Source organism: Sapajus apella, unplaced genomic scaffold (genome assembly GCF_009761245.1).
Source record: "Sapajus apella isolate SASKATOON/1434 unplaced genomic scaffold, GSC_monkey_1.0 scaffold14, whole genome shotgun sequence".
NCBI classification, from domain to species: Eukaryota; Metazoa; Chordata; class Mammalia; order Primates; family Cebidae; genus Sapajus; species Sapajus apella.
Genome location: NW_022436954.1, coordinates 7,157,436 through 7,171,785, shown reverse-complemented (window position 1 = coordinate 7,171,785; position 14,350 = coordinate 7,157,436). Strand labels below are relative to the sequence as shown.

The window sequence follows — 14,350 nt, the reverse complement described above, 5'->3', positions numbered from 1 at the left end:
AGTGTTGGCTGGCATGTTGATTGGGGTGTTGGTTGGTTGGGGTGTTGGCCAGGGTGTTGGTTGTGGTGTTGGTTGGGGTGTTGAGTGTTGGCTGGGGTGTTGGCTGTTGGTGTGTTGGCTGGGGTGTTGGTTGGGGTGTTGGCTGGCATGTTGCCTGGCATGTTGGTTGGGGTGTTGGTTGGTTGCCTGGCAGGCTGGCAGTCCCTGGAATGAGAGGATGGGATGGGGGGTGCTGGACTGAGAGCTGTGTCCTTAGCTCTCAGTTTAGGGCAGGCACATAGAGGGTGCCACTCAGTGCACTGCAGATGTTAATTATTTACTGCAGAGCAGGAAGCTCTTCCAGAGGCCCAGAATCTCCCAGAACCCTGCCCTCAGGGAGAGTCCATTCCAGTGGGGAGGAAGGCAATGAAGAACAAACACAAAACATAAGTGGGGACCAGGGCTGTGGGACGAAGACATGGAGCAGGGGGTACGTCAGGGTGCCAGGCAGCATGGCCAGGGCAGGCAAGAAGGCCCTTGTGCTTTTTGGAACAATGGGTGGGTGGTCTTGGGAGGGGAGTGGGTAGAAGACTGAACCCCTGTAGGAAGGATGTCAAGGGACATCACAGGAAGATGGGTGTGTCTGGGCAGAGTCAGGTGGGGTCTAACTTGGGCAGGTAGGGGATTAGGGCTGGGTGGACTCAAAGGATGGTGGAGGAGTAAGGGTACAGGGGAGGGCAGATCACCTCCGGGGCCCAGGCTGGGCTCCATTCCAGGCCCAGGCTCGTCCCTAACACAGCCCCCTCCCTGCCACCTCCACTGTGTTCCCATCACATTAGCAGAGTGACAGTCCCAGCAAGCGCTGGCGGCGGCTCCATAAATCTCAGCCTGTGTTAAAAGGCTGGACTCTGGGCCCACTTCCTCTGGGCACCCGCCCTGTCCATCTCTGTGTCAGTCAGGTTGTGCTAGATGCCTGTGCCAGCCGCTCCTCACCCCTAAATGCTGGCAGGGGAACCAGAATGACCGTGACCCTGAGTGGCCAGGGCAGGGCCCCTCCACTTCCCAGAGTGAGGTCACAGGCCATCTGTGAGCCAGTCCTGGGTGTGCCAAAACGTCTGTGGTTTCCCCTGCTGCCCGTGGGAAAGTCCTTTGCTTAATGCGTAGGGTCATTCCTACCTTTACCTGTAATTCATTCATTCAATCAACTTTTGTCATTTTTGAGACAGAGTCTTGCTCTGTGGTGATGTGATCTCAGCTCACTGCAGACTCCACTTACCAGGTTCAAGCGATTCTCCTGCCTCAGCCTCCAGAGTAGCTGGGATTACAGGCATGCACCACCACACCTGGCTAATTTTCATATTTTTAGTAGAGACAGGGTTTCGCCATGTTGGCCAGGCTGGTCTTGAACTCCTGACCTCAGGTGATCTGCCTGCCTCTGCCTCCCAAAGTGCTGAGATTACAGGCGTGAGCCACCGCGCCCAGTCCCTTGTTTGTTTTTTGAGACAGAGTCTAACTCTGTCGCCCAGGCTGGAGTGCAGTGGCACAATCATAGCTCACTGTGATTGGGAGTGAGGTGGGAGGATCACTGAGGTGGAACTACAAGCTGGAACTACAGGCACATGAGCTGCCACACCTAGCTAATTTTTTTTTGTTTGTAGAGATGGGATCTTACTATGTTCCCCAAGTTGGTCTTAAATTCCTGGGCTCAAGCAAGCCTCCTGCCTCGGCCTCCCCAAGTGCTACGGTTACAGGCTGGGATTACAAACATTTATTGAGCGCTTATTATAAGTGCCAGCCCCAGTTCTGGGTGCAAGAGATGCCGTCTTTCATTTTCGGGGGACAGAAGACAAGGAATACAATATGTAAGTAAATTATACAGCACGTTAGAAGGAGATAGGTGCTCAGAAAAATGAAAACCGGAGCAGGGTGGGGGCTGGGGGAGTGCCAGCATGGGGCAGGGGAGGCAGCTGCAATTTCAGCTAGGGGCCAGGGCGGGCCCCTGGGAGATGGCATTCAAGTGAAGGCTTGTGGGAGTGCAGGGAGCAGCCGAGCGGACATCTGGAGCAGGAGTAGCGGGGGCAGAAGGAACTGCAGCGCAGAGGCCCAGAGGCAGGAGTGCGCGGGGCCTGTCCGGGGAGGCTGGGGTGGCTGGAGCAGAGGGGGAGGGTGGCAGTGTGGAGGTGACTGTGAGAGGTGGCTGGGACCTGACAGACCATGGAAAGGACCTTGGCCTAGGCCTTGAGTGAGATGAGAGCCCAGGCAGGGTCGTGGGCAGAAGATACTTGATGAGCTGATGGGTTGAGAGGCCCATCCCTGTGTGACCTTTGTCTTCCTGAACTGAGTGGCTAAAGATCTTGCTCCTTGCGGGTTCTCTGGGCTCCTGGGCCATCTCCCGTCTCCCCACCACTTGGCCGGACTCCAGTCATTTCCCGAGTCAGCCTCCCTAAATTCCCCTCCCTGTCTTCTGCTTCCAGGCCTTTGCCGCGCTGTTCCCTCTGCCTGGGACACCCTTCCCAGCAGTCTTCACCAGGCTCATACCTACCCATCCTTTGGATTGCAGTGGAGGTGTCACTTCCTTCTAGAAGCCTCCCTGATGTTCCCAGGTGGGGGCGAGCACTCCTCACCAAGCTTCTATGGTGCCACCCCCACTCTCACTGCCACACCCATACCACAGCTCACCATGTGTCATGGTGGTGCCCTCATCTGCACTATGAGCTCAGGGGACAGGGACCAGGCCCATCTGTGCCCGGGAGTACCTGTCCCGGCGCCCAGCTCAGGGCCCAGCACACAGCGGTGATAAAGGAACGGAGGAAGGACGGGGTACTGCGGGTAGGACGCGCAGGGGTTGGGTCTGCAAAGTGTCCTCCAAAAGGACAGGCTTCGGAAGGCGGTCTTAGGTGGCCTGTCCTCAGGCCAACAGTCCCCAGCAAAGCCCCTCATTCTATGAGTCCTCCAGGGAGCTGTGACCTCCATGGGGACAGCTAGAGGAGAAAGGGGAGGAGGGAAAACATCTCAGCCACAAACAGACCCCCACCCCGCATCCTGGCTGGCCAGCGACAGCTCTTAACTCTGCTCTTATTTATTCCTGACCTTCGTGCCCCTTTTATTTTTCCCCCTTTTAAAACCTGGCCTGGGCCCCGCCACCGCTGCTGTAAACACGGCCCCCGGGATTTATCCGACGGCACATTAACCCCTGGCCCCTGGCTCACCAATCATTCTGCTGCCTGTGCAGACAGCGGGCAGCCCGGCCAGCTGAGGGGCTGAGGGGCTGGGGTGGTCTGCCCAGGGTGGGCTGGCCATGGAGGCAGGCGCTGGGAGGAGAGGGACACACCCCCACTTGGTACCTGTGACCTGGGCCTGTATCCCTGGTGGCTGGGTCCACCCTGACCTCCGACATCCTGCCTGCCTGGCCCTGCCAGAACCCCTGCTCCGTGGGGGTTGTTAACAAGGGCAAACACAGCGGCATCCCAGGACTGAGAGCTGGCGGCTCCCTCCCTGCCTTTCCAAGAACTGTCCTGGCTGCAGAGCCCGAGGTCCAAGGGCAGGGCAGAGATGATCATTTTGCCCTCACAGTTGGGGAAACTGAGGCCAAGAGGGACAGAGCTACCCAAGACCACGGGGGGATCAAGGGCAGGGCTGGGCTTTTCCCACCACACTTGCGGCCCACACCCAGTTACAGAGCAGGAGGTTTGCATTCAGAGGGGCGCGAAGCTGGCTCGGGGTGCCTGGTGGTGAGGGTGGCAGGCCTGCCATCCAGGTCTCTAGCTCTAGGGGAGGGAGTCACCCTGTGAGGATAGCGGGGAATGTGGATGGCAGTGATCTGGGCACCGAGGTCGAGGGGTAGGGGAGATGCCACCCCCACCCCCACTCCCACCAAGACAGAAGGTCCACTCACCGCCACCGCCTCCGAGCAGGGAGCTGTTGGCTGCAAGAGAGACAGAGAAAGGCCGATCAGTGGGGAAGGGGCTGGGGTGGGAGTATCAGTCTTGAGGGGAGGGCAAGGTCGAGATGGAGTGGGCTGCCAGCGGGGTCTTCAGCCTCAGGGCACAGGGTCTTCCCAGTCCTCTGGGGCAGTGGTAGATGATGGGGAGAGGGAGGAGGTTCCTCACGGGCTTGGGGTTTGTAGGGTGGCAGGGGTGGGGACACAGGAGAGTTACTAGGGCCTCCTGCCTGCTCTCCCGGACACAAAAGCATCGGGGGTCCAGAGAGGCAGCTGGCCTGCACCACGGCCCTTTCATTCCTTCACTCTTTCACCCACAGAGTCTCCTGAGGCTGGTCAGGACCAGGCCTGGTGCAGAGAGGTGGAGACGATGGCACAGGTCCCTGTCCCCAGGGCTCACAGCTTCCAGCAAGACACAGCCTTGAAGCCACTAGGAAGCAAACTGCACCTTTGCAACCCGGCTAAGCACCACCCAGGGCCGGGGCGGGAGGGCTGAGAACAAGGACCCTTACTGGGGGTGTGGGCGTGATCGTGGGCATGGATGGGGGCACCTAGCCACGAGAGGGACAAGGCAAGCCAGGTAAGGGGCCTGGAGCACCACCACTGGAGCCAAAGCCAGACCAACAGTGGGTGACTGGGGCCACATGGCCTCATGCCTCAGTTTCCCCATGTGGGAGAATAGCCCCACCTTGTCGGCTGATGTGAAGGCCAATGGAGAGGGATCCTCAGTCTGGGCCCTGCTGCAGGAAGGCCTGGGTCCCCGCCCCCTCCTTGGACTAGGGGTGGGGCTGCCAGGCAGAGCTGGACTGACAGCTGTGTGACTGCCACTTTCCTGCACAGCCCTGTCCCTCTCAGTCTGCCCGGTCGGTGACCCCCCATACCATGCAGCTGACACGGGGGCAAAGTGAGGCTGGCAGCCCCCCTCTGCGGGAATGCCAGGGCCGTGCAGGCCGGCGCCGCCCCCAGCCGGGGCTCCAGTTCCCGCCAGCAGCCTTCATCCGTGGAAACTGCCAGAGCTCATCAGGGAAAGCGGCGGGCAAGGCCAGGCAGGTGCTGCCCAGGCCCAGATGCTGCCCAGGTGGGAGGCCAGCTGCGCCCGCCCCTCTGCCTGGGAGTCCTGGCTCCCAGGCAGGGCCTTCAGCTCCGCACGTAGCTCTGCCCGCCCCCTACCTGCCCAGCCTGTCGCAGCCCTTTCTGTAGGAAGGTGGTGGGGGGGGGCACAAGCCGGGCTGGGCCGGCCAGGCTGCAGGCCCCCGATGCCGTGAGGACGGCGTGGATGCTGCTAAGTGGTGTCGGCTCCGAGTGGCTGGTCTCCCACAGCTGACAGCTCTTCGCTTGGGGAATAATTAATTCCACAGCCTGAAAACCCAGGGCTGCAAGTTGCCACGTTACTTGCGAGATTAATACAAGCAGCTAATTAAGATGGAGAGGCGAGGAGCGGCTGGGCGCTGCCAGAGCAGGGGTGGGGGCCTTGGGAGGTGAGGGGGAGGTGGGCCGAGCGGTGCCAGGGAGGCAGTGGGCGCAGGAGCCGGAGCCGGAGGGAGGGCAGGGAGCCCGGCCACGATGGGGCGCCAGGCCGGCCCGGGGCAGGCCCCCCGGTGGCTCTGGGTAGGGCTTGTGCCACGAATGCACATTTCTTCTGTTTTTGTTTTTTTTGAGATGGATTCTGGCTCTGTCGCCCAGGCTGGAGTGCAGTGGCAGGATCATGGCTCACTGCTACCTCTGCCTCCCAGGTTCAAGAGATTCTCCCACATCAGCCTCCCAAGTAGCTGGGATTACAGATGCCTACCACCAGAGCCAGCTTTTGTATTTTCGATAGGGACGAGGTTTCGCCATGTTGGTCAGGCTGGTCTTGAATTCCTGATCTCAAATGATCTGCCCGCCATGGCCTCCCAAAGTGCTAGCATTACAGGTGTGAGCCACGGCGCCCGGCCACGAATGTGCATTTCTGCTCACCAAAGACTGCTTGCTCGGTGCAGGCTGGACGCTGGGCACAGATGGGCCCATTTATTATAACAAAGCCACAAGGGAGGTGCAATGTTCCCACTTTATAGAGAAGGAGACTGAGGCTCAGGGAGCTTGAGTCATGGAGTGACGGTAGCAAAATTGGGACAGGGTCTGACTCCAAAGCCAAGCCGCAAAGCCAGTTGACCCCGAGGGAGGCTGCCTGAGGTATGGTCAGAGGGACCGCCTTCCCCTGGCCAGGGGTGGGGCCTACCTTCTGGAAACCAGGCAGAACACCCCACAGGCCCCAGATGCAAGCTCCACCCACTCCCCACCCAGCAGGTCTGGCTGTAGAGGTGAGGGCCGGGCGTCTGGGCAGTGCCACCCCAGAGCCAGCGAGGGAGGAGGGGGGCATCTCAGGTCATGGTCCAGCTCCAGGCCCCTCAGCCTGGGCAGTCCTGGTGCCTGTCGGCAGCTGCCCTCCTTGGCCTCTCCCTACCTCCCCCCATCACCTCTCTCTCTTAATTAACACTGGCCACAAATGAGTTGGCTCCCGCTCAGAGAGGGCACTGTGCCAAATAGGCTGGCAGTGAGCCACGAAGGGGTAGCAGGGGAGGGTGCTGGCCTGCCGCTCTGCAGGCCCTGTGGGAAGGTGATGCCGTCCCCTGCCCACCTGGCACCCCCAAACTCCACTGTGTGTGGCCTTGCCCTGGCAAGGTGAGTGGGTGAACTGACCCGAGGCCCACCGGCCAGAGCTTGAGGAGGGAGGTGGGTGGGGGCAGAGGGAAGCCTTCGTTGGGTGGAGCTGGGGGAGGCCAGGAGGTGTGATTGGCCACAGGTGGCAGAGGACGGCTTCGGCCAGCATGGGGGCTCAGACTCGGCTGCACAGAGGACCTGGTCCTGGGCCTGACCCATGCCCAGTGGGTGCCCTGGGAGGTCAGTCTTTTGTGCCCCCTTCTCCTGCCTGCCACGCCTGGTGTCCCATGGGTGGGGGCTCCAGGGGGCAGGTGGCCAACCTGGTGGCTGGGACCCTGTTCCTCAGCTCCTCTTTTCCCTGGGTCCCTGTTCTGGCCCTCTCCCCTAGGTCCCGACACTCGTCCACATGGTGGTCCCATAAAGCTGCCTCCAAGGCCCGACAGCTGGGCGGTCCAGGGGAATGGCCTGGAGGCTTGGGGAGAAGAACCACGGGTGGTTGTACCAGCCGACGGCCGATAGGCAGACTTCCAGGTGTGGCCACCAGCTCACCCAGCCCAGGGCAGGGCCTCCTGGGTCTCCCTGCTCACCAGGCCTCCGTGCACCCCAAAATCTTGGCCCGTGTCCGACCCTTTTCACCTCAGCCAATCCCTAGCCACCAGCTTGAGCCTCCAAGTTCCCGCTCTATTGCACCCCATGCCCCGCTCAGTTTGCTGGGAGACTCTGGTCCTTATCCAATGGGTCATCAACCCAGTTTCCAGAGGGGGAAACAGAGGCCCCCTGAGTACCCAGGGACTGGGGGAGATGGGGGCACTGGGGGAGATGGAGCTGGGCCTGAGGACACTGGGGGAGATGGAGCTGGGCCCAGGGGCACTGGAGGAGATGGAGCTGGGCCCAGGGGCACTGGGGGAGATGGAGCTGGGCCCGGGGGCACTATCTGTCATAGTCCCTTTCCTTGACTGCAAACACACCCATCTCAAAGGGTTGTTCTATCAAGATTTGGGGGCTGCAGGCAGGCCATGGCCACGTGAGGTGGGGGACGGGCGTTGGACTTCTGGTCCAAGCTGGGGCTCGTGACTCAGCCCCACCCAAGGGACCCAGACCTGCTCCCAGCAAACAGGGGTCCCTGAGTGCTGTGTGTGGCTGAGTGGGAGCCCTGAGCCTGGCCCTGGGAGCTTGGCAGGGGCACGGCTTGGCGGGGGGCACAGCTTGGTGGGGGGCATGGCTTGGTGGGGGGCACGGCTTGGCGGGGGCACAGCTTGCTGAGGCTCCAGGTGGGCGCGCAGCTCATTGCACCCTTTCCCTGCTTGGGAGCCTCGGTCACAAACCCGTTTTACAGATGAGGACGCTGAGGAGAGTGATCCTCTCACAGTGTACATTTGGAGAGGAGGTAAAATCTCCTCTTTCACACCAGTTGCCCTATGAAAACCCTCCCAGCGGGAAGCCCTGGGGGCCTTGGGAGTCCTAGTGAGAAATGAGAAATCCTCTTTGCTCTTAGGATAAAGACTGGCCCCTTGCAGACCCCCAAGCCCCATCGACCATGCCCTCCCCTCCACCTCTCCCTCTGCCGTACACATGGTCCTCAAACTTGCCCCCTGCTCTCCAGCCCCAGGGCCTTTGCACAGACTCTGCCACGGTACCTCTGCCTGGAGGAGACCCTCATCATCCCCCGCTGTCACTGCCTCCAGAATCCTCCCCTCCCAGGTGCCTATGTTTTTTTTTTTTGAAAGAAAGTCTCACTCTGTTGCTCAGGCTGGAGTGCTGTGGTTCCATGTTGGTCCACTGCAACCTCCGCCTCACGGGTTCAAGTGATTCTCCCACTTCAGCCTCCTGAGTAGCTGGGACTCTAGGTGAGTGCCACCATGCCTGGCTAATATTTTGTATTTTTTTTTTTTTTTTTAGACGGAGTTTCGCTCTTGTTACCCAGGCTGGAGTGCAATGGCGCGATCTCGGCTCACCGCAACCTCCACCTCCTGGGTTCAGGCAATTCTCCTGCCTCAGCCTCCTGAGTAGCTGGGATTACAGGCACGCACCACCATGCCCAGCTAATTTTTTGTAGTTTTAGTAGAGACGGGGTTTCACCATGTTGACCAGGATGGTCTCGATCTCTTGACCTCGTGATCCACCCGCCTCGGCCTCCCAAAGTGCTGGGATTACAGGCTTGAGCCACCGCGCCCGGCCCATATTTTGTATTTTTAAGGACAGGGTTTTATCATGCTGGCCAGGCTGCTCTTGAACTCCTGAGCTCAGGCGATCCACTGGTCTTGGTCTCCCAAAGTGCTAGGGCTACAGGCGCGCACCACGGCGCCCCGCCACCAGCTGCCTATCTTGTACCCCCATTCCTGCCCTCGGGTGTCTCTCCCACAGTTCTTCCCCAGCTCTCAGCACAGCGCCTGGCTCACAGCAGGTGCCCATGAATGAGTTCCTGAAGGAGCCCATAGACATTACAGATGGTGCCCAGAGTCACTTGGCTGAATTTGAGCCAGGTGTGCCTGTCTGACTCCCAAGCTTCAGCTTTCTACCATGGGCCTTGCAGGGGAGCCCACCCGGGACTGAGGCTGGGGGCCCTTGGGAGGCAGGACCAGGGCTGGGAGCTGTGGAGGCGACAGGGGCTGCTCCAAGGGCACAGCAGGCTCCCCGACAGGGACGACTTCCTCCAGCCAAGGGAGGGGGACTGCCGAGGGCGGCGAGGGGCGCCGGAGGAGACGCAATGACCCGAGGAAAACGCTGAGCAGGTTTCTGGCCCACGGAGAGGCCGGGCGAGCAGGCACAGCGGTGACTTTGAGGCGGGCACGGCCCCACGCATGTCCCCCAAGGCTGCCTCCACTCCCCGTGCCCGCTGCTCTGAGCCTCACCCTGGCCTCACCTGCCTGGAGGGGCCCCAGCCAGGAGTGGAGGCCGGGGGCTTGCTCCCCTAAGTCACCCAGCATCCTGGCCTGGCCTGCGTTCTCCCCTCACCCTTGTGAGCCCGATCTCAGCCTTCTGTCCTCTGACAAACGTGCAGCCAGCCCCACCGTGTGCCAGGTGCTGGGACGGGGATGGGCACAGCCCTGCTGGTACATGGTGTGTCATCTGGCCAGGAGACTGGCAAGAAAGACAGCACAAAAATCAACTTGCATAAGAATTCCTGTGAGTGCCAGAGGCCGAGCAAGACATGCAAGGGCGGGGAGGGTGGGGGCAGGCAGGGGAGGGGAGGGGAGGGGAGGGATGGGCGGGACCTGCTGAACCCCAGAGCTGGGGTGAGCAGCTCGCCAGGCAGGGGTCAGGGACAGGCAGCAAAGCCCCTGAGGCCCCAGGGGGCGAGTGAGGAGCAGAGAAGGACAGAAGCCGGGGTCAGGCAGGAGCAGCCCCTGGGGGCCTTGAGAGCCTTAGTGAGAAATGGGAGCTACTAGGGTGCTTTAGACAGAGTGGGGATGAGCCAGTCGCACAGGGAAGGGACTGGGGGCGCAGGTGGCGGCAGGAGGGGCCTCCTGACTACTGCAGGGTGACCCCTACCTCCAGGACACCTCTCAGACCTCCCCTGGGGATCGCAGACCTCCTTGGTGCTCTCATAAAGTGCGTTCCCCAGTAGCCTCCTCACCTCCCACCCAGATCCTGCCACCAGCACAGAGCCTGGCACCTCCGAGGGCCTCCGTGACTGCCAACTGTCCCACCATCCGACCAGCTGGCAGGCCCAGCCCCACAGGGGGCTCTGGGGAGCAGGTTTGTTCTTGGAAAATCGATACCCCACTTCCCACAGGCCAGCGGTGGGTATCCGTGTGACTTGAGGGCGAGTCGTTTAAAACATGTTTCAGATTAGAAACACCCTGCAGATGGAGGAAAATATGAAATGTGCTGGATTTTGAAGATAAAATAAGAGACTTCAAAGGCATCTCAAGCTGTGAGAGCAGTTGCTTGTTTGACAAGCTCTGTCCCCTCAGGCCAAGGTCACTGTCCTCCGAGGTGGGGTGGCCCAGGTGGAAGGTGGGGGGCTTCCTGGACATTCCCCAGCCTAGGGGGCCAGAGGAACAGGGGCCTCACTGGAGGGTGAGGGCTCCCATTTGTGGGAGTACATTCCCAGCAAGCTTCCACATGGACTTTTTTTTTTTTGAGACAGAGTTTTGCTTTGTCACCCAGGCTGGAGTACGATGGCGCAATCTCAGCTCACTGCAGCCTCCACCTCCCGGGTTCAAGTGATTCTCCTGTCTCAGCCTCCCAAGTAGCTGGAATTTCAGGCATGTATCATTTTGTATTTTTTTTTTTTTTTTTTGAGACGGAGTTTCACTCATGTTACCCAGGCTGGAGTGCAATGGCGCGATCTCGGCTCACTGCAACCTCCGCCTCCTGGATTCAGGCAATTCTCCTGCCTCAGCCTCCTGAGTAGCTGGGATTACAGGCACGTGCCAACATGCCCAGCTAATTTTTTGTATTTTTAGTAGAGACGGGGTTTCGCCATGTTGACCAGGATGGTCTCGATGTCTTGACCTCGTGATCCACCCGCCTCGGCCTCCCAAAGTGCTGGGATTACAGGCTTGAGCCACCGCGCCCGGCCTCATTTTGTATTTTTAGTAGAGATGGGGTCTTCATGTTGGTCAGGCTGGTCTTGAACTACTGACCTCAGGTGATCCACCCTGCCTCGGCCTCCCAAAGTGCTCCGCGATTACAGGCATGAGCCACTGCACCTAGCCTTTTTGTTGTTGTTGTTGGAGACAGAGTCTTGCTCTGTTGCCAGGCTGGTGTGCAGTGGTGCGATCTCAGCTCACTGTAACCTCTGCCTCCCAGGTTCAAGAGATTCTCCTGTCTCAGCCTTCCATGTAGCTGGGACTACAGGCATGTGCCACTACACTGGGCTAATTTTTCTGTTTTTAGTACAAATGGGGTTTCACCCTGTTGGCCAGGCTGGTCTCCAACTCCTGACCTCAGGTGATCTGCCTGCCTTGGCCTCCCAAAGTGCTGGGATTACAGGTGTGAGCCACCGCGCCCGGCCTCCACATGGATCTTTGACCATCATCTTGACATGCACACACACATCCTCCTGCCCCACTTACAGATGGGGAAACTGAGGTCCAGAGAAGAGCAATGACTTGTCCAAGGCCACAGGCTTCAGTGGGAGGAGCCAACATCCTTCTCCTTCACCTGCCCTGGTCCTGAAACCCCCAGCTGTGATCTTCAGTTAGCTGCTCCACCCCCTGGGGTCTCAGTTTCCTCATCTGTAGGGTGGGTGGTCCTTTAACTGACGGCCTGTGAGGCATTGATGATAAAGTTAAAAATGCCAATAAAATGGCCGGGTGCAGTGGCTCACACCTGTAATCCCTGCACTTTGGGGGACCAAGGTGAGCAGATCACCTGAAGTCAGGAGTTCAAGACCAGCCTGGCCAACATGGTGAAACCCTGTCTCTACTAAAAATAAAAAATTAGCTGAGCATGGTGGCGCACGCCTATAGTTCCAGCTCCTCGGGAGGCTGAGGCAGGAGAATTGCTTGAACTCAGGAGGCGGAGGTTGCAGTGAGCTGAGATCATCGTGCCACTGCACTCCAGTCTGGGTGACAGAGTGAGACTCCCTCTCAAAAAAAAAAAAAATGCCTGTAAAACCTACAGCCTCATAGGACTTCTCTGAGGCAGTGGGTCCCAGAGCTGGGGGGGGGTGGGGGCGCGGTCCCTGGGGCAGAAGATCCCAGCATCCCTGGTAAGTCAGGGAGAAGGATTTGAAGGCCACTGGTCCAGGGCTAAGCCGCTCGCCACACCTTCTCTGACAGGAGCTTGGGAGCTGGCTGCCCAGAGCTGCTGGGGGTGGCACCCAGCTGGGCCTCCCCATGAGATTCCCCTTGTCTCCTCCTCCATACTGGCCCCATTCCAGGCCCTCCTTCCCCGACTCCCCTGCACCTGAGAGCAGCCTCCTTCACTCCTGCCCCCCTCCGGCTGCCTCCTGCCCGCTGACCCATGTCCACTCCACTCTACAGCCCCTCTTCCTGGTCTATTTGAGGCGTCCCACCCCCACGCCTCTCCCTATAAAAGCCTCACAATTTGCTGTTTAAAGCTCAAAGTAGGTGACGTGGCTTCGGTTCCAGCTGGCCTGGGCCTCCCATTTGTCCCCTTCCTGACTGGGTTTCTTGGGTTCTGCCTTTGCCCAGCTGCCTGGGCCCCTGGAGACCCAATCTCCTGGCCAGTCTCACCCCAAGCTGACCCCTGAGCCCCTGGCAACACGGAGGTCCCCTCAACACCCACCCTCCAAGCCCTGTCCCCGGCCACCTTCCACTTGCTGGTATTTTGCTAAGTAAGAAATTCATGTTCATTACCCCAAATGGAATACCATGAGCATGCAACACGAGAGCAAGGCAGCTCAGCTGCTCACAGCGCAGATTCGGCTCACCCCATTCCCGTGGCCCTGAAGGACCTTCCAGATTTTGAAACAAAACAAAAAATAGCTGATAACACATTTATCAAGCAAGTTCTCCCAGCAATGCATTCGGCCAAGTGTTTCCAGTGGCTTCTTTCAACTCACCCTCCCCACAAGAGCCCATTGAGGGGGTCCTATTATATTTCCCACTTTACAGATGAGAAAATAGAGGTTCACAGAGGCTGAGTGACTTGTCCAAGGTCACGAAGCTGGGAAGTGGGGAGCTAGGTCTGAATCAGGAGGTCTGACTTCCACGGCAGGACTAAGCTGCCGCTGCAGCCGTAGGCACTTGGGACCCCCAGCTGCTGCCTGGGCCTCCCCTCCCCCGGGCGCCATGGGGCAGGCACTCAGCATCCCACATTAGCATAACCATAAGCATCCCTGAAACTCAATTACCAGGAGATGGCTTGGGCCCCAGCCAGCCGGGCAGTCTCCATCCTTGGAGGAATGAGGGGCTGGGGATCCAGGGAGCCTTGGCGGGTGGGAGGGTGGAGGGCATCAGAGATGAGGGAGGGGTTGGGGGGCCTTAGGGCGGCCAAGGATCCCTCAGTGGGTGGGCCTTGAGGGCAGCAGCAGGCAGCTGGGCAGGCCCGATTGCCCCACAAGAAGGTCATGGGTTCCACTGCATCCAGCTTGCTGGGTGACCCCGGAAAGCCCCTTGCCTCTCTGTGACTCAGCTTTCTTCTGAAAGGAGAAAACCAGGGGCTATTCTTTAATTTTTTTTTTTTTTTGAGACAGTTTCACTCTGTCGCCCAGGCTGGAGTGCAGTGGTGCAATTTGGGCTCACTGCGACCTCCCACTCCTGGGTTCAAGCGATTCTCCCAGGCCTCAATCTCCTGCAACTGATTTTTGTATTTTTAGTAGAGGTGGGGTTTTGCCATGTTGGCCAGGTTGGTCTCGAACTCCTGAGCTCAAGTCAAAGTGCTTGGATTAAAGGCGTGAGCCACCGCATCTGGCTGGGGCTACTTTAGGAGAAAACAAAGCAGGGGTTTACAGGAGGAAAGAGTGAGCACCAGCTCTGAACAGCCAGGCCAGCCTGGGCTCCACCCGACTCCCAGATCCCCATCCCAGGAGGCCGGCTGCTGTGGCGGCCTACCTGTACAGCTCCTCAGCTGCCCCCCGCCCCTCCCTGCCTTCCTCTCCCAGCAACTGGTGAGCCTTTCCCACACATTTCCTGCACGCATGAAATCAACCTCACAGAACAGCAGAAGTCCCTCCCCGCAGAGGTATCCGCTACCCTGGATTTAGCATGTATTTTCTCTAGAGTTTACTATGCATGCCCCTCAACAAGGTAAGACTTAGGTTCTGTGTCTCTGAGTTTTGTATGAGTTTTGCATGAACAGCAGGTGGCAGTTTGCTGTTACCACTCATTGCCATGCCTGTGAGATCTATCTGGGCACGCCCTCACTGCCATGCCT

At 59.2% G+C, this 14,350-nt stretch overlaps 1 protein-coding gene across 5 annotated transcripts in view; it reads right to left on the bottom strand.

Annotated features, from left to right (window-relative positions):
- MACROD1 (mono-ADP ribosylhydrolase 1) overlaps nt 1–14,350 on the bottom strand; it is a 170,855-nt gene that overhangs the window by 12,530 nt on the left and 143,975 nt on the right. For 4 of the 5 annotated variants that reach the window (XM_032283016.1, XM_032283013.1, XM_032283015.1 and 1 more), the window contains exon 4: nt 3,875–3,904. The exons of the other annotated variant lie outside the window; for it this stretch is intronic. In XM_032283016.1, coding sequence (XP_032138907.1) covers nt 3,875–3,904 — 30 coding nt within the window. The remainder of the gene's footprint in view (nt 1–3,874; nt 3,905–14,350) is intronic. 5 annotated transcript variants of the gene reach the window in all.